At 42.5% G+C, this 19,736-nt stretch overlaps 1 protein-coding gene across 2 annotated transcripts in view; it reads right to left on the reverse strand.

Moving 5' to 3' along the window:
- Window positions 1-19,736, reverse strand: part of RARG (retinoic acid receptor gamma) — a 289,456-nt gene that overhangs the window by 178,933 nt on the left and 90,787 nt on the right. For both annotated transcript variants that reach the window (XM_063952103.1, XM_063952104.1), the window contains exon 2: window positions 14,287-14,668. In XM_063952103.1, coding sequence (XP_063808173.1) covers window positions 14,287-14,479 — 193 coding nt within the window. In that variant the 5' untranslated portion in view covers window positions 14,480-14,668. The remainder of the gene's footprint in view (window positions 1-14,286; window positions 14,669-19,736) is intronic.

Below are 19,736 nucleotides of genomic sequence, written 5' to 3' on the forward strand. Positions count from 1 at the left end.
CATCGTTAAATTGGCTAATGCAGGAGTTCACTCTGATATGTATTGCGTTACGCATTTCTTCTAATTGTAGGGATACTTGAACCATGTGGAAACAGACATTTCTTTAGCTTTTATAAATAGACTTCTTAGGGGAGGATTCTATTAGTTGCGCATTTTTCATTACACTGGGCTGATTCTGCCTGCATAACCATAGGCTGTAAGCAGAATCAGCCCCGTCAATAAGAAATATTTTAGTATACTGTCAATTTAAGGGTGCCCTTTCTTTACACAAAGTTATTTCTCTGTGCAGACATTTCCCAAGAAATATACACAAACAAGAGGAATTAGTTACCAATGAAAATGATAGCAAAACCAGTAAACTAAGGTTTCAAAGAAATGGAAAGTTGAGATCACAATTGGTGGAGCACCTATTCTGTATCCCTCATGTATGGGGTTTTCTGATTACAAGAAAATGATTTTACTCATCAGGAACATTTACTAACACTTAGAAAGATGCAAAACATGCAGTGAATCACAGCAACAGCCTGTAATTACCTTCTGTCTGTCTAGCACAGGTTATAGACCAGAGGTTCCAAAACTGTGTGCCGTGGCTCCCTGGGGTGCCTCGGGACACTTGCAGGGGTGCCCTGGGTTGGGGCTCCAGGCCCAATTAAAATTATTCATGGTCAATATAATAGGCACTGCTGGTGGCTGCCAGTCATAAAATATGTGGCCAAACAGAAGCAAATCTTGTCCCTCACCACACAACTGACCCTAAGGGTCTGATATTCTAGGGCGCTGTGATTTAAAAAAGTTTGGAAACCACTGTTATTTATAGACAATGGAATTGATAAGCCAATAAGATGTTGATTCTTTCCTTTGTTTGTTTGTTATAGACAATGGAAGCCAGGGTCTGATTCTTGGCTATGGTTTTCTGCAACTGTTGCCCTAAAAGTGATGTTAGTGTACAGCACCAATCAGTAGTCATTAGACAGGAATTTTCTGCTCTTCATCTAATGAGTAATACACATTGGGGAAAATGGATGACTGACCTCTTCATTTTGTTTTCTATTGCAAAGTTAGTTCATGTAAGTGGAAAGTGAAAAAGACGGTTTATTAAAGTTTCAAAATAACGTTGTTTTAACTGAATCATTGACAAGTCTGCAATATACAGGCATCTGTGTATCAGTTCAGCACCACAATGAGGTACTTTAGGGCTTGACGTTTGGTCAAGGTATTATTTCCTAGTGAATAGGCTGCACACTAATAAATGTTTGACTAGTCTACAAAATGGCACTTTAAATGCTTTCCATTAGATTTTTAGTAAAAGAGAGCCATGTTCATAAATGTGAAAACTGTTCATCTATAATTATCATGATCAATGTGACATATTAACTTACGTGCACTGACATCTATCTTATAATGATGCCAATGTTTGCACATTTTTATATTTTGGTAGCATTCAAACCACTTTTTTGGGTTAAAAAGCTCCATTTAAGACCAATAAGTAATATGCTGAAGAATAACGAGAGGACGTATACCAGGCTACACAACAGGACAGTGCTATGAGAGTAGTGTCTTGCTAAAAGCTGCTGCATAAGAGCCCCAATCCACCACATCAGATGGAACCAGCTTTCTCCAACTCTGACACAGCCACCTATTATGGGGGGGAATTGTAACATGAAACCACTGGCCCACCAGAAAAAGTTTCTCGGGGGATAGGTCTCAGAAGCCCCAGAGAGTAGTGGATAAATGTCCAACACTGCACACCCTCAGCCCCAGACAACATAGCTGTCACACCTCCTGCGCAATATATGGTTACACCCCTGTACCTGATGCAATCATTCTGAGAAGGGAGCAGCTATTCGCCTTATGTTATTTTTATAGGTGTCAAATCTGTTTGTGAGAAATCCACAAAGGAAGAAATAAAGTTGTGATGCTACCGAAGTAGAGAACCAAGAAAATAGAAGTAGGTAGTCAGATATAGTAAAAAAGACAGCTACATTGCTCCCCTCCCTCAGGAGTGCCCGGGAGAATGCATTCCTGATTATTATCATTATAACAAAGATAATTACAGATTGGGACTGACAAGTACGAGCCACTGCACCCATGGGTGCGGCTTTGCTGACGGAACAATATATCTTGTGTGAAACATCCAGACTCTGCCATTGTTTCCTTCTGACTTGACCTACCTGTGCCTAAATTACAGTCGCTGCCATTGATCGTCTGCTGTATATAACCTCAGATAGGCTCTATCTCTGACGTTCTGTTACCCAACCGTCTGTAATCTGAGAGCAGCTATGTTTTAATATTCAGTCTAAAATCAAGGGAGTTCGGCCACTGACGTTCATCTGTGTGTGACCTCTGTGAAGGAACTCAGGTGCTTTTCATCAATGACTTTCTCGAAGAAGTCACTCAGTCTACAAGAGCTTTGTCAGGTTTCCTCAGTGACAATCTACAAGAGCTCGGGAAGGTTCGCTCAGTGACGATCTTCAAGTACTTGGTCAGGTTCGCTCAGTGACAATCTACAAGAGATTGGTCAGGTTTCCTCAGTGACAATCTACAAGAGCTCATGCAGGTTCCCTCGATGACAATCTACAAGAACCAAGCAGGTTCCCACAGTGAGATTATACAAGAGCTCAGGCAGGTTCCCTCAGTGACAATCTACAAATGCTCAGACAGGTTCCCTCATTGACAAGCTACAAGAGCTCAGACAGGTTCCCTCAGTTACAATCTAAAGAGCTCAGACAGGTTTCCTCAGTGACAATCTACAAATGCTCAGACAGGTTCCCTCAGTGACAATCTACAAATGCTCAGACAGGTTCCCTCAGTGACATTCTACAAGAGCTCAGGCAGTTTCCCTAAGTGATATACTACAAGAGCTCATGGTGGTTCCCTCAGTGACAATCTACAAGAGTTCATACAGGTTCCCTCAATGACAATATACAAGTGCTCAGACAGGTCACCTCAATGGCAATCTACAAGAGTTCAGGAAGATTCCCTCTGTGACATTCTACAAGAGCTCAGGCAGATTCCCTCAGTAAAAATCTAAAAGAGCTCAGGTAGGTTTCCTCAGTGATATTATACAAGAGCTCAGACGGGTTCCCTCAGTGACAATCTACAAATGCTCAGGCAGGTTTCCTCAGTGAAAATCCACAAGAACTCAGGCAGGTTCCCACAGTGACAGTCTACAAGAGTTCAGGCAAGTTCCCTCAGTGACATTCTACAAGAGCTCATACAGGTTCCCTCAGTAACAATCTTCAAGAGATCATTGTGGTTACCTCAGTGACAATCTACAAGAGCTCATACTGGTTCCCTCAATGACAATCTGCAAGAGCTCAGGCAGTTTCCCTCAGTGACAAATCTACAAGAGCTCAGACAGGTTCCCTCAGTGACAATCTACAAAAGCTCAGACAGGTTTCCTCAGTGACAATCTACAAGAACTAAGGCAGGCTTCCTAAGTGACAGTCTACAAGAGTTCAGGCAAGTTCCCTCAGTGACAGTCTACAACAGCTCATGCAGGTTCCCTCAGTAACAATCTACAAGAGCTCATGGTGGTTCCTTCAGTTACAATCTACAGGAGCTCATGCAGGTTCCCTCAATGACAATCTACAAGAGTTCAGGCAAGTTCCCTCAGTGACAGTCTACAACAGGTCATGCAGGTTCCTTCAGTAACAAGCTACAAGAGCTCATGGTGGTTCCTTCAGTGACAATCTATAAGAGCTCATGCAGGTTCCCTCAATGACAATCTACAAGAGCTCAGGCAGGTACCGTCAGTGACATTCTACAAGAGCTCAGGCAGATTCCTTCGATGACAATCTACAAGAGCTCAGGCAGGTTCTCTCAGTGACACTCTACGTGAGCTCAGATAGGTTCCCTCATCAACAGTCTACAAGAGCTTAGGCAGTTTTCCTCAGTGACATTCTACAAGAGCTCGGGCAGGTTTCCTTAGTGACAATCTACAAGAGCTTGGGCAGGTTCCCTCAGTAACATTCTACAAGAGCTCGGGCAGGTTTCCTTAGTGACAATCTACAAGAGCTTGCGCAGGTTCCCTCAGTAACATTCTGCAAGAGCTCAGGAAGATTCCCTCATAGATATTCTACAATTGCTCAGACAGGTTCCCTCGGTGACATTCTGCAAGATCTCAGGCACTAATAATGGCATTCTGCAAGATTTTGGGTAGGATTAATCAAACACACTATGCAATAAAATCTTGCAGGTTTCATCAAATGTCAGTTCCATTAATTCTAATCTACAAGAAATTCAATAAAGTCCATCAATGCCTTTCTACAAGAAATTATGCATGTTCCAGCACAGCCATTGTACAAAAATTAGGCAGGTTCCATCAATGACATTCTACAAGAAATTATGTAGGTTCCATCACTGCTATTCTACAAGGACTTAGGCACGTTCCATCTATGGCATTTTACAAGAAAGGTTCCATAGATGGCATTCTGCAAGAAATCAGACAGGGTCCATCAATGGTATTCTGCAAGATATCAGGCAATTTCCAACAATGGCATTCTGCAAGAAATTAGAAACGTTTCATCAAAGGTGTTCTGCTAGAAATCAAGCAGAAAAACTGGGGACATTTTGTCACTGCTGAAGACTATGCTACATCTATTTTGTAAAGGGAGCAAATGACATTTGTAACTTGAATTCCATATAATAAACACATATTATGAAAATAATCCCATAAACTTTGATAATGATATTCTGCTGGAAATCATTCAGATTCAGTTGTTGACACATTATCACAAATAGCTACTATATAAGAGCCTACGCTGCTCTTATCCAATGTACAAAAGTTATCTAATAGAATGGGAGAAATCTACCAAGCCAGAGGTTCCCAAACTGGGTGCCATAGCACCCTGGGGTGCCTCAGGATACTTGCGGGGGTTCCCTGGGTTGGTGGTCCGGGACCAATTAAAATTATTTATGGTCAGGCAAAACAAGTGCTTGTGGCTTCCCATCATAAAATATGTGGCCAAACAGTAGCAAATCATTTGTTCTGAATTTCTCAATAAGAAACTTTTGGCCTAGGGGTGCAGTGAAATAAATATCTGATACTCTAGGGCGCTGTGATTAAAAAAAAAGTTTGGGAACCACTGCCCTAGCCATTTTATAGCTAGAACAGCTTCACCATCACCATGGGGTATATTCAATTGAAGTCGGATCCATTCCGACATTCATTTGTCGGAATGGATCCGACAAGGGCTATTCAATGCCATCTCAATTCAACTTCAAAAAAAATTGAGATGCGGGAGCTGAGACGGGGGAGAGCCGCAGCAAGACGGGGGAGAGCACCACATCACTTCAGGGGAGATTTAGGGGTATATTCAATTGAAGTCGAAAGCTGCCATCTGTCGAAAAGACGGCAGTTTTCGACTTTTTTAGGTCGGAAGGGGTTTAACCCCAAATTATTTGACAAGTCGAGGAATTTGATTTGTCGAAAAGCACGTGGATCGACGGAAGCGTCCACCCGGCTCCAGCAGGTCTCGCTTGCTGGAGCCGGGTGGACGCTGCTGTGAGCGGCGGCTGTGACACATCCTCCGGCTACGTTGCTATAGCCGCTGCTGTAGCACTGCTCTCCCCTGTCTGCCCGTGGCTCTCCCCCGTCTCCCCGCTGGTCTCCCCCCTCTCCTCCTCTCGGCTCCCTCATCTCAATCCGACTGTTTTTAAAGTCGGATTGAGATGGTCGAAAAGGGGGCCAAAACCGACAGAAGCACGTGGATCGGCAGCTATTCCGCCGATCCACGTGCTTTTCGACAAATCAAATTCCTCGACTTGTCAAATAATTTGGGGTTAAATTGAATAGGTCGGAACCCCTTCCGACCTAAAAAAGTCGAAAACTGCCGTCTTTTCGACAGACGGCAGCTTTCGACTTCAATTGAATATACCCCTAAATCTCCCCTGAAGTGATGCGGTAACACTCTACTCCTGGCACACAGGAACATGTGAGTCATAGGATTCTATAGTCTACTCTATACACTACTTCTGACAAACAAAACATCCTAACTGCAACTACATGAGACAACAGAACACAATCCCATACTAAACAGCAAGGAATGTTAATGTAAATATCAGATTTATGTAATATATTTGCAATTTGCTTACCGGATGCTATTTATGACATTGTTTTATTGTTAGCAAGGCTAAAAATACATTTGCAAATGCAGTGGTCAGAATTTTCTCAGAAGTCACAACAGCAATTATGGTGCAAAACATTAATACTAATGATTGTTAATGAGTTGTGCTAGATGGTTAGAGAAAAGTTACACATGTTTACACTATGCTTATCTATTGACCTACTGAACAAGTCCTACACCTGAAGTATCTGTCCATTTCCATACACAATGAATATTGATGATTGGTTTTGGTTAGTCGCATGCTGACAATATAAAGATAGACCATTGTACTTGATATGAAATTTGTACCAAATCTAGTATAATAATTAAACACCAATAATTTGTATAATCTCGTAAGAATCTCGTAAACTATCATCATAACTGCATACAAGGTTATTAATCATTTCCAGGTTGACTTTGCTGCTGAGCTGAGTTTATATAAGTATAAGTATATTACACACGACACTGCCTTGATGGACCTTGGCACACTACAATTTCCATCATGTCATGTTTACAGAACTTAATTATAATGCACTTTTAGGAATTTTAAGTACACCTCCACAATAGGGCTAAAAAATAAGAACAGATGGTACAAATGGCATTGGTTATGCAGTAAAAGCTGTATTTTAATGAGCAGTTGGTCAATATTGAAAAAAAAAAAGACGATACTACGCTGTTAAAGGGACTACTATACCGTTTTTGCTTTTTTTTGTATGAGTTTTAATTTTTCATCACGCTGGTAAATATGTTTCAGTAACGAAACTGTAACATTTTGGTTTCTAGCATATACATTTAACCAAATACTAAGTAGCCATACTGTGTATTCGAAGCCAGTACTGTGTATCCGAAGCCATGAATTGATGGATTTCGCCAAGAATGGCGTCAAAAGGATTTTTCTCCCCGACTTTCATCCGTCTTAAGCTACAGGAGAGCAATCGTTAACAATAAAAGTAGCGCACTCATTAACAGCATAGTACCGATTTACAGATATAATGGCTATGGGGGCGGAGCTAGGTACCACAACGCACCAATTGTCTTTTTTTCCCCCAGGAAAAGCAACAGAGGACTTTTGGTAGTTCTTCATGTCATGTTTTGCCTGTTTAAATCACGTTATAGCCGTGTCCCCTGCAGCGCGATGCCACGATTCATACCATTATGCCCTTTGCACGTGTTCTCTTGGACATCTTCTTCAAGATCTCACAGAGGAGATGTCCCAAAAATCACTTGCAAGGCATAGTTTGGTCTTGTAAGTGTTTGCCCCTTTAAAAAAAAGTCAGAGATCAGCCTGCATCCCACACCTCCAGCAATCTCAGACTCCATTACATCCTGCCGAATATCTTATATCTAAAGGATCAGTGTGTTTATTAATTCAGTTACAGATACCAACAATATATATCTAAGCCTGGACTGACCAATTTACTTATGAGCTTGGTCAGAGTACTGGGTTTGTTGATTGCCTTCATCTCTGATCCTAACACTCTCAAACTTCTCCCACTTTATGGTTGTGTGGTTTGAAATGTATTACATATTTCTATAATTAAAAGTATGTTATGTGTATTTGTTGGACATATTATTATAATTAATAATTAACAGGGGCTTGATTGCAGCTGCTGCGTGATGTCACACGCAGCCGCAGCGATCGGAAACATGACAGCGGGCCTCCTGTGGGTGTAGTCTCTCTTCCATGAGAGAGACTACCCTGCCATCAATCAGCGTACTGGATAGTTCCCTGTGTGAGACTACCTTGCCAACAACCAGTGTACTGGAAAGTTCATTGTGTGAGACTACCTTGCCACCAATCAGTGTGCTGGAAAGTTCCCTGTGTGAGACTACCTTGCCACCAATCAGTGTACTGGAAAGTTCCATGTGTGAGACTATCCTGCCACCAATCAGCATACTGGAAAGTTCCCTGTGTGAGACTACCTTACCACCAATCAGTGTACTGGAAAGTTCCCTGTGTGAGACTACCTTGCCATCAATCAGTGTACTGGAAAGTTCCCTGTGTGAGACTACCTTGCCACCAATCAGTGTACTGGAAAGTTCCCTGTGTGAGACTACCTTGCCACCAATCAGTGTACTGGAAAGTTCCATGTGTGAGACTATCGAGACTATCCTGCCAACAATCAGTGTACTGGAAAATTCCCTGTGTGAGACTAACCTGCCACCAGTGTACTGGAAAGTTCCCCTTGTGAGACTAACCTGTCCCAGAACAAGATCAAGCTGCCACCCACATAAATATTGAAATATTCACAGGTTTCCACCAATTTGAATCCAACATTATAATGTCCACAACACAAAAGATGAAAGACTATCACCAAACTGCAATAAAAATGGCAGCAAAATATTCATTTAATAAATATTAGCCGGCATCAGGGATTTTTAATGGGTTCTTTTCCCTCACACAGATGTCCTTCTTGTGGGGAGGATAATGCAGATCTCTATCATTGTTTATGGTCTTGCCCTCTAGTTAGAGCCTTTTGGCTTTGGATTTGCAGGTTTGCTTTGGAGTTTCTTGTCAAATTATACCCCTTATTCCTGAATGGGCTATATTGGGGATTCTGCCTCAGGGCCATGAAGTCGGAAGCTCCTACTTGCTCTGAGTGCAGCAGCTAATAAGACCATACTGCATTGATTTAGCTGGGAATGCCTCCTTTCTCTATCTTTTGGGAAAAAAATATTTTGTTGGTTTAGGATGAATTGCATGGGGGCTTCTGTGGCTAAAGAATCTAGAATCACCATATTTTTTAATGTCTGGGAAAGTCACATAGCTATGCTCCCATTGCAGACACAATTGCTGCTCATCCAATGCTTTTCATCTAAATATGTCCAGACTCGGACTGGCCCACAGTCATACAGGGGAAATCCCCACTGCCTGAGCCCCCCCCCTCCTGTAGGATAAATTTCTGTGCTTGGTTTGTTTCTATAGAAACTGCACATAAAATAGCCCTCATGCCAATCAATGTGGGTGGTCCTGACACACCCCTGCCCCTCCTTTATAAAGGGGCCCTGTTCTTGCATGTCCTCTATAATTGTTGGGCAAGTCCCTCTTTGGTGAATGGCCACACCACTTCTGGTAGCTGACAGCAACCCTTTGTTTGATCCCCTACCACTGCATTCCCTGGTGGGCCCTTCAAGCCCCAATGCAACACTGCCTACATTTCATAGATAATGACCCTCCTATATAATTATTGGGGGTCTACTAGTCCGCACGGCACTGTTACTATGCTTACTTTATGTTTCCTCTTCTTTTTACTTTTATTTCTGTACTAGGGGGGTCATTCCGAGTTGTTCGCTCGTTATTTTTTTCTCGCAACGGAGCGATTAGTCGCTAATGCGCATGCGCAATGTCCGCAGTGCAACTGCGCCAAGTAAATTTGCTATGCAGTTAGGTATTTTACTCACGGCATTACGAGGTTTTTTCTTCGTTCTGGTGATCATAATGTGATTGACAGGAAGTGGGTGTTTCTGGGCGGAAACTGGCCATTTTATGGGTGTGTGCGAAAAAACGCTACCGTTTCTGGGAAAAACGCGGGAGTGGCTGGAGAAACGGAGGAGTGTCTGGGCGAACGCTGGGTGTGTTTGTGACGTCAAACCAGGAACGAAATTGACTGAACTGATCGCAGATGCCGAGTAAGTCTGGAACTACTCAGAAACTGCTAAGAAGTGTCTATTCGCAATTCTGCTAATCTTTCGTTCGCAATTTTGATAAGCTAAGATTCACTCCCAGTAGGCGGCAGCTTAGCGTGTGCAAAGCTGCTAAAAGCAGCTTGCGAGCGAACAACTCGGAATGACCCCCTAGATACGTGTTTGGCAAATTTAATTTTTTGCCTTACCACAAGTTATTCATACGCTATATCCATAGCATGTGATCATGTGTTATCTTTGTCTTGTCCCGATATAACAATATGACATTGTACGCTGTTTGATTATTTTTTCAAAATGCTTCAGAATTAAATCAAAGAAAAATGAAAATACATTAAGAAAATATTTTAATATGAAACAGTGTTTATATAACCAACCAAATTGTTTTTTGCTATGCAGTACAGGAACCCAAATATGTATACATTGTTAATTTTGGTTCCTTACAGTTGTTTAGATGAGAAAAAAAAAATAGAATAATATATTACACCCAATACACTAGTGATCCAAGGAACATAGTATATTGGGGCTAATTCAGACCTCATCGCTGTTGTCGAATGGTTGCGCATGCCATACGGATCGTAATGCACAGGCGCCAGGTCAAACTGTGAAAAAATCCTGCATCTTTTTTGTTCGCTAGATGAACATTGTCTGACTGACAGGAAGCGGACATTTGGGGGTGGTAACTGGCCGTTTTCTAGGAGTGTCAGGAAAAACGCAGGCTTTCCCAAGCGGTTTCAGGGTGGGTGTGTGACATCAGCTCCGGCCCCGATCAGCCTGTTTGTATCGCACTGTAGGAGTAAGTCCTGGGCTACGCACAGACTGGAAAAATCATTAGATGGTGAGTGAGTTAGGAGCAGATTTGCAGCTGACCGGCGTTTGCAAAGCTTTTTGCACGGTGTACGCAGACTTGCACGGGGCGGATTTTCACTATCTGATCGCAAACCTCTGCAAATTTGTCATTAGGTCTGAATTAGGCCCATTACCAGTTATATCAGGCATGATTCAACCACTGTGAGAGCTGTCTTGTTTATAGATCACAAATAAATAATGTTTTAGTATAATGTAATGTCCTTTAATGATCACCAGTAAAACAGAAACTGGAAGTAAAATTCTGTTGATTCGAACCAACATTTGCGCATTGAGTTTACATCTATTTATTTTACTTTGAGCAAGACATAATATTTATAACTAATAGTAAGTGGTGCTTTAGGATTGAAGTGCACCTGACACATTGCAGGCCTCCATGTACAACACAGGCGCTGTTCGGAGTTTCCACATGCAAGGTGATAGTGTTGGGAGAGGTACAGGAGACTGCACCAGTCTATGGAAGGGTGATACGAAGTACAGATTAGGAGCACTTGTGTACCTTGTTTCCCAAAGCCGTGCAACTATCAAAGTTACATTTGCAGTCAGGGGCGGAACTCTGGGAGGCAGTGGAGTCGGCTGCCGCCGGGCTCCTGACCTCAAGGGGGCACATCTCCTCCACACTGTCTCCCGCTGCCTGACTCCTGAAGAGGAGCTTTCGTGTCCGTGTCAGGGGGAGCCCGCAGATCAGGAGGAGGACTGGAGGAGCTACTCGCAGCCTGGAGCCTGTCACCGGAGGAGGAGGAGCTCGTAGCAGCATGCGCACGCTCAGCGTTCCGAGGGAAAATCCCACCGGCCAGCCGCTGTGTGCTCCGGCTCTGCGGGTAAGTGGAGGTCCAGGGCAGCCTCACTTACCCATCCTTGTGACGGTCACATGTTCGTGCCGAATGCCGGTAATTGGGCGCGCGCGGGGGGTCTCATTGTATACATTGCTGGGAGGTGCTGCACTTAGGATCCCTTCAATAATGACACACACAGCAGCACCATTATATAATCAATATTTCAATCTGGTATAGATTGTCACCAGGATACCATACCTGATGACAATCTATAGTACCAGATTGAAATATTGATTATATAATGGTGCTGCTGTGTGTGTCATTACTGAAGTGATCCTAAGTGCAGCACCTCCCAGCAATGTATTAGAACTTCTTGTGGGGGCACCAGAATAAGTAAATGTATATATATATATATAGAGAGAGAGAGAGATGTGGAATTCAGTGGCACTCCACAGACATGAATATATTAATAATAATTAATCCATGAATTAAATAAAGTATGGAGTATTAACTATATACAAGTCTGTGGAGTGCCACTGAATTCCACATCTATATGAGACCGTTGCTTTGACCTAAGGAGGGCACCACAGCAAGAATTCATTGTACCCTCAAAGGAGTGCCAGGCTCACAGTCCTATAAAATATATATATATATATATATAGAATGAGAGAATGGACCGGCACTCGTAAAAGCATTACAATAGGCCCGGTGCCCTCCACAACAATAAAGTAGACACACATACACAGAGAGGCGGCACTCACGGCTGGTTGTTTTCAAGGATAAAAAACGCCACACAAGAGGCTTGTTTCAACGTTTCAATTCGAGTGAATTTTCGTCTATATATATATAGGCAAAGTGTGACATCCCTAGATGCTCCCAGCACCAGGTAAGAGATACTGCATGGCACTCCAGGACTTCTTTGAATCAATTACATTTTACTGCAATATATAAACGTTTCTGTTGCTCAGATCCTGATGACGGGTCTCTAGTAACCCAGAATCGTTGATATATTGCGGTAAAAGTTTATTGATTTAAAGAAGTCCTGGAGTGCCATGCAGTATCTCTCACCTGGTGTTGGGAGCATCTAAGGAAAGGACGCCACACTTATATACATCATTATCAGCAAGGGCACCCAGGCAACTGCATTTACAATAGTGAGTACTGAACCACAAGATGGGGTAAAAATAATAATAATAAAAAAATATATATATAGTATTATCATTAACTGTATCAGTGCGCAGTATGTTACTGTCCATGGAATAAAGAGACTTGCATACTCCCTTTAGTGTGGACGGTGTAATGGTTATCATTATGCATCACAGCACTGAGGTCATGGGTTCTGTTCCCACCATGGCCCTAACTGTGTAGAGTTTGTATATTCTCCCATTGCTGGCGTGGATTTCCACCAGGTACTCTGGATAGGTAGGTTATTTGGCTCCCAACAAAAATTAACCCTAGTGCATGAGTGTATAGGGGCAGACTACATAGGCCAAGTATTTCTTATCTGCCATCATATTCTATGTGACAGGTCTCGCAATCGTACAGCTGTCTGGTACTCGCCTCCGGCAGGGGAGAGGGAGTGCAGACTAGAGTCCTGGGAGCTGCTCTCCACCTCCTCCTTCTCCATTGTGACCTGCCACCTCCACACTTCCCTATGATTTGTCCCTGAACTGTGATCAGTACTAACGCTAGGAGAGAAAGCCTTGTGATGAACATCTGCTTACCTCTCCATGTCCACCACCTGCATGACACCCTGCCTGCTGTATGTGAGAGTGTAGAGAGCAGTCACTGGACGTTGTGTCCCCTATACTGAGCGGGATGTCAGAGTTATTTCTGCGTCTTCCGTCATTCTGCTGCGGAGCCCATCCACACACTGCTGATGCGGGGGTCACCCACTTTATAGGCTGCTACACAGGCACTTAAGGTGTTAAAATAGGAAGAAGAGCTGTTGTGTAGCCTACAGATGGAGCCCTCCTCATCAATCCCTATAATAGGATTTACTGAGCCAGGGCAGTCGGACTTAATCCCCTGCTGTATTGTTCTTGAAAGTGGCGTTTGTGTGTTTTTGATATATATATACTGTATATGGGCACACCACTGCGCCAAAGCATCTACATTGTGACACGCTGGTGGGTGAGGGAGTACTGTAGGTTTGCTATAAAGGTATGCTGATGTCTATTTTATTGTGATGACTGACTTGGAGTGCGTCCACTTTGTATGTGTATCTATATTACTATTGGGAAAGGCACCTGAGCACGCTACTACTGTTCAACATGAGTGCCGGATAGCTACATATGAAGGGTGTGTGTGTATACAGTATGTAGGGGGGGGCACCAACACTTATCATGCCTCCGGGCGACTGGGGCGAACTTACGCCACTGTTTGCAGTGCGAGATTGCTAAAGGGAAATACAGGGTGGAGAGTGCACATTATTGAGGGAGTTACTGGCAGCCATTGTGTAGGCATTAATTTCCAAGGAAACACTTTATGGCTTACCCCTCAGTAATGTTACTGGCTCCTAGTAAATAAGGCACCCGCTTGTCGGGATTCCGTCATCTATATTGTGATTGGCGGGATCCAGACTGTCGGTATGATAACAGCTTCCTACATTGAGTATGTGATCAATGATAAATAGACCCCTTAATAGGTTGTACGCCCCTATATATATATATTTGTTCAGCCCACATAATTACTGCCGCTACTGTGCATACACCAGGTGAACCTTAATAGTATGTTGAATGGTTGAAAAGGATTTTAGGATTAAAAAACATTGCAATGTAATAAGAAAAGTTACACTAATTACCCTTTATCTCATTAACTATTTTATTCTCTTTGTTTTATTACCATTATTTGACTATTTAATATACATCAATTAGTGCTTATTGCATACTCACACAGAGAAGCCATTTCTTTGGGCAGGTCGGTGGGGAAACTTCGGAAAAAGTTCCCATTGGCAAGCACTTCGAAAGGTGGTGAGCTCCGCATCCCTCCACTAAAGGCAAAGGGGTAAACAGATGGGGGGAAGCCATTGACATGACCAAGGGGCGCACCAGACCCGCAGAGACGCTCCTTGCTACTGTTTGCCATGGTCTTATGGTATCTCCGCAGATCACTAGTAACGTAACTCCAAGGGATCACTGTAACGTAACTCCAAGGGATTCTCTTCAGACAAACCTGTCTTGTCTAGTTCTGCAATAAATTCATCCTGGGCCTTCCTGGACACACGTGTAGTGATTTAGTGGCCGCACATTGGACTGCAGTCTCTCACATTTCTTCCTGCAGAATAACATAACAATAAATCAGGGTGATATTTTATCCACGTCTTAAAGGCTTTGCTTTAGCTTTAATTTCAATGGTGACAACATTCATGCTGAAATGTAAGAAACAAGGAATTTGACATTCGTCTGTACCTGCTCATTAAGTCATAAACCATCAGTCAGTTACCAATTTTTCAGTATTGCATATGAATGTGCGCATGTACAAACATCAACGCAACATACAATATAATACACACTTGTAAGAGTTAGTTGGACTGCTATGCCCTTATCAAAATCTATTTTTAAGCACATAATAATATAATTTCCTTCCTCAGTCAAACTTCATTGAATCCATTTAAACTAAAACCAATAATACTGACATGTAATAGATGAGAGTGAAACAGCTATTCAGAAAATTAATCAGAAGTTGCTTACTGCACGCTGCTGAGTGCTGGCATATTTTTGTGAAAGTCCATCTTTCATCCTTAGTTACTTCCTTGAAGGTGAGAATGGCAAATTTGTGTTTTTATGGCAGCAGGTTTCGCTCTCTATCAGAATACAGATGCCAGGATCTCAGCCGCCAGAATGCTGGCAGCGGGGTGAGTGCTAGAAAGCACCTTGCGGGCTCGCTGCGATCACCACGCTGTGGGCTCGATGGCTCGTCACAGGTTCTATTCCCACTCTATGGGTGTTGTGGACACCCACGAGTGGCATTAGCCCTGGCGCAGCTGTTGGCATTCTCGGCGGTCGGGATCCCGGCATCAGCATCCCGACCGCCAGGATATTAACTACATCTCGTCCAGCCATGTACTGTATTGTGTATGTATTACAAACTGTATTTTAGCATTTGCTACTACCAATGTGAAAGCCACACCCCTGAAGTAAACTAGACACATATACTACTACTGTTCTCTTCAAGAGTAAAGCAGGCACATATTCTACTGTTCTCTCCAAGAGTGAAGCAGGCTCATATACTACTGTTCTCTCCAAGAGTAAAGCAGGCACATATACTACTGTTCTCTCCAAGAGTAAAGCAGGCACATATACTACTGTTCTCTCCAAGAGTAAAGCAGGCACATATACTACTGTTCTCAACAAGAGTAAAGCAGGCACATATACTACTGTTCTCCCCAAGAGTAAAGCAGGCACATATACTACTGTTCTCTCCAAGAGTAAAGCAGGTGCATATACTACTGTTCTCTCCAAGAGTAAAGCAGGCACATATACTACTGTTCTCTCCAAGAGTAAAGACTTTGTATACTACTTCTCTCCAAGAGTAAAGCAGGCGCATATACTACTGTTCTCCCCAGGAGAAAAGACAGTGTATATACTACTTTTCTCCAAGAATAAAGCAGGCACATATACTACTGTTCTCTCCAAAAGTAAAGCAGGCTCATATACTACTGTTCTCTCCAAGAGTAAAGCAGGCACATATACTACTGTCCTCTACAAGAGTAAAGCAGGTGCATATACTACTGTTCTCTCCAAGAGTAAAGCAGGCACGTATACTACTGTTCTCTCCAAGAGTAAAGACTTTGTATATACTACTTCTCTCCAAGAGTAAAGCAGGCGCATATACTACTGTTCTCCCCAGGAGAAAAGACGGTGCATATTCTACTTCTCTCCAAGAGTAAAGCAGGCTCATATACTACTGTTCTCTCCAAGAGTAAAGCAGGCACATATACTACTGTTCTCTCCAAGAGTAAAGACTTTGTATACTACTTCTCTCCAAGAGTAAAGCAGGCGCATATACTACTGTTCTCCCCAGGAGAAAAGACAGTGTATATACTACTTTTCTCCAAGAATAAAGCAGGCACATATACTACTGTTCTCTCCAAAAGTAAAGCAGGCTCATATACTACTGTTCTCTCCAAGAGTAAAGCAGGCACATATACTATTGTCCTCTCCAAGAGTAAAGCAGGTGCATATACTACTGTTCTCTCCAAGAGTAAAGCAGGCACGTATACTACTGTTCTCTCCAAGAGTAAAGACTTTGTATATACTACTTCTCTCCAAGAGTAAAGCAGGCGCATATACTACTGTTCTCCCCAGGAGAAAAGACGGTGCATATACTACTTCTCTCCAAGAGTAAAGCAGGCTCATATACTACTATTCTCTCCAAGAGTAAAGCAGGCACATATACTACTGTTCTCTCCAAGAGTAAAGCAGGTGCATATACTACTGTTCTCTCCAAGAGTAAAGCAGGCACATATACTACTGTTCTCTCCAAGAGTAAAGACTTTGTATACTACTTCTCTCCAAGAGTAAAGCAGGCGCATATACTACTGTTCTCCCCAGGAGAAAAGACAGTGTATATACTACTTTTCTCCAAGAATAAAGCAGGCACATATACTACTGTTCTCTCCAAAAGTAAAGCAGGCTCATATACTACTGTTCTCTCCAAGAGTAAAGCAGGCACATATACTACTGTCCTCTCCAAGAGTAAAGCAGGTGCATATACTACTGTTCTCTCCAAGAGTAAAGCAGGCACATATACTACTGTTCTCTCCAAGAGTAAAGCAGGCACATATACTACTGTTCTCTCCAAGAGTAAAGCAGGCGCATATACTACTGTTCTCCCCAGGAGAAAAGACAGTGTATATACTACTTTTCTCCAAGAATAAAGCAGGCACATATACTACTGTTCTCTCCAAAAGTAAAGCAGGCTCATATACTACTGTTCTCTCCAAGAGTAAAGCAGGCACATATACTACTGTCCTCTCCAAGAGTAAAGCAGGTGCATATACTACTGTTCTCTCCAAGAGTAAAGCAGGCACGTATACTACTGTTCTCTCCAAGAGTAAAGACTTTGTATATACTACTTCTCTCCAAGAGTAAAGCAGGCGCATATACTACTGTTCTCCCCAGGAGAAAAGACGGTGCATATACTACTTCTCTCCAAGAGTAAAGCAGGCTCATATACTACTATTCTCTCCAAGAGTAAAGCAGGCACATATACTACTGTTCTCTCCAAGAGTAAAGCAGGCACATATACTACTGTTCTCTTCAAGAGTAAAGCAGGCACATATACTACTGTTCTCTCCAAGAGTAAAGCATGCGCATACGCTACTGTTCTCCCCAAGAGTAAATCAGTCGCATATACTACTGTTCTCTCCAAGAGTAAAGCAGATGCATATACTAATGTTCTCTCCAAAAGTTAATCAGGCGCATAGTCTACTGTTCTCTCCAAGAGTAAAGAAGGCACGTATGCTACTGTTCTCTCCAAGAGTAAATCAGGTGCATATGCTACTGTTCTCTCCAAGAATAAAGCAGGCACATATACGACTGTTCTGTCCAAGAGTAAAGCAGGCGCATATACTACTGTTCTCTCCAAGAGTAAAGCATGCGCATATACTACTGTTCTCTCCAAGAGTAAAGCAGGCGCATGATATATAATTTTAATATAAAAGCCTGGACTAAATACAGTAGGCAAAGGACTGCGATCTCCTCCTAACATCTTATTCTCTCACCTACAGGTAATCAAAATAATTACTACAACTCTCAGCAGTTGCACAGTGATCTAGGATACTATACTCTAGTGTCTGTTTGCTTAGGTAATCAAAATAATTATTACAACTCTCAGCAGTTGCACAGTGATCTAGGATACTATACTCTACAGTATCTGTTTGCTTAGGTAATCAAAATAATTACTACAACTCTCAGCAGTTGCACAGTGATCTAGGATACTATACTCTACAGTGTCTGTTTTGCTTAGGTAATCAAAATAATTACTACAACTCTCAGCAGTTGCACAGTGATCTAGGATACTATACTCTACAGTGTCTGTTTGCTTAGGTAATCTGGAGTTATTGTTTTGTGCAGAATTTAGCCTGTTTAATTGTTAGATATTTGGGGAATTTGGGATGTCCTCCTCCCATATCATTATTTGTTTGTTTTAGCTTTATTGCCCACCAGTGGGTGTTGGGCAATGGGTGGGGTTTTAATCAGTGAACCTATACCTTACACATGTTAATGTTAGTTCATATTAGAGTATACTTGGCTGATTAAGCCTGGCTGATTGATCCAGGGTGTAGGACTCTAAGGGAGGAGGCTCAAAGGGAGCAGATATATAATAGCAGATATATAATTTTAATATAAAAGCCTGGACTTAGCCTGGACAAAAAACTGAAAAAAAAACATCAAACAACAACAGATGAACTACTTATCAATATCAACTGCATATGCAAATTTATCACCCTCCAACTTTCACTCTGTGAACACTATGCAACCCATTTGCAGAAAAGAACATATGTAAGATCTGGTTTCCATCCATAATCAGGATCACAAAGATCTTCTTTGGGACAATTGTGAGTTCATCTTCTCATCTACAAACACTTAAAAAATCTAACAGAATTACCATTGCTTCTTAACCCTCTCACAATCCTTTCATTTCTTACAGCCCAAATACATTTCTGCACCCACTTTATCTACGCTTTTGACTCATTTCATACTAAATCTACACCCATTGAGCCTACACTGCTTTTCTCACCTGCATTTCTGCAATTCTTCTGCCCTGATTCCCTTACAGTCTCCTCTCCTACTTCCACTTTCCCTCAACCTATTTACCTACTTAACACTATGTCAAGGCTTTCTTATACTCCCCACATCATTCAGTGTCTACCTAATAATGTATCTTTATCCTGCCACCCTAGTCTCCTACACCTCCTCCTCTGTCTCCCCTCCATCCCTCTGTTTCCTTCCCCCTCCTTTCCTGTTACCCCACTTTCATTTACCTCTGCCCCATGGTCCTGCTACCCAACAACTCAGCCCTGCTCCCTTTCTCCCTTTCTCCATTCCCTGTCACCTCCCCATACCCCCATCCACATCACACTAACCTCCCTCCCTGCCCACCTCCTGCAGTTTCCCCTCCCAGCTCAGGCACCCGCACCATCACTACTCTTTCATCATCACTGCCCTCAAAGTTAATCTCACCTCATCGCTACAGCAACCCTGATAATCTCATTCACATCTCTCCCACAAACTCATACCCCCTATCCTGTGCCCTCTGGAATGCCAGATCTGTTTGTAACAAACTGGTCCCCACTCATGACCTTTTCATTTCCAACTCCCTACACCTACTAGCCATT

Source organism: Pseudophryne corroboree, chromosome 2, assembly GCF_028390025.1.
Source record: "Pseudophryne corroboree isolate aPseCor3 chromosome 2, aPseCor3.hap2, whole genome shotgun sequence".
Classification (NCBI taxonomy): Eukaryota; Metazoa; Chordata; class Amphibia; order Anura; family Myobatrachidae; genus Pseudophryne; species Pseudophryne corroboree.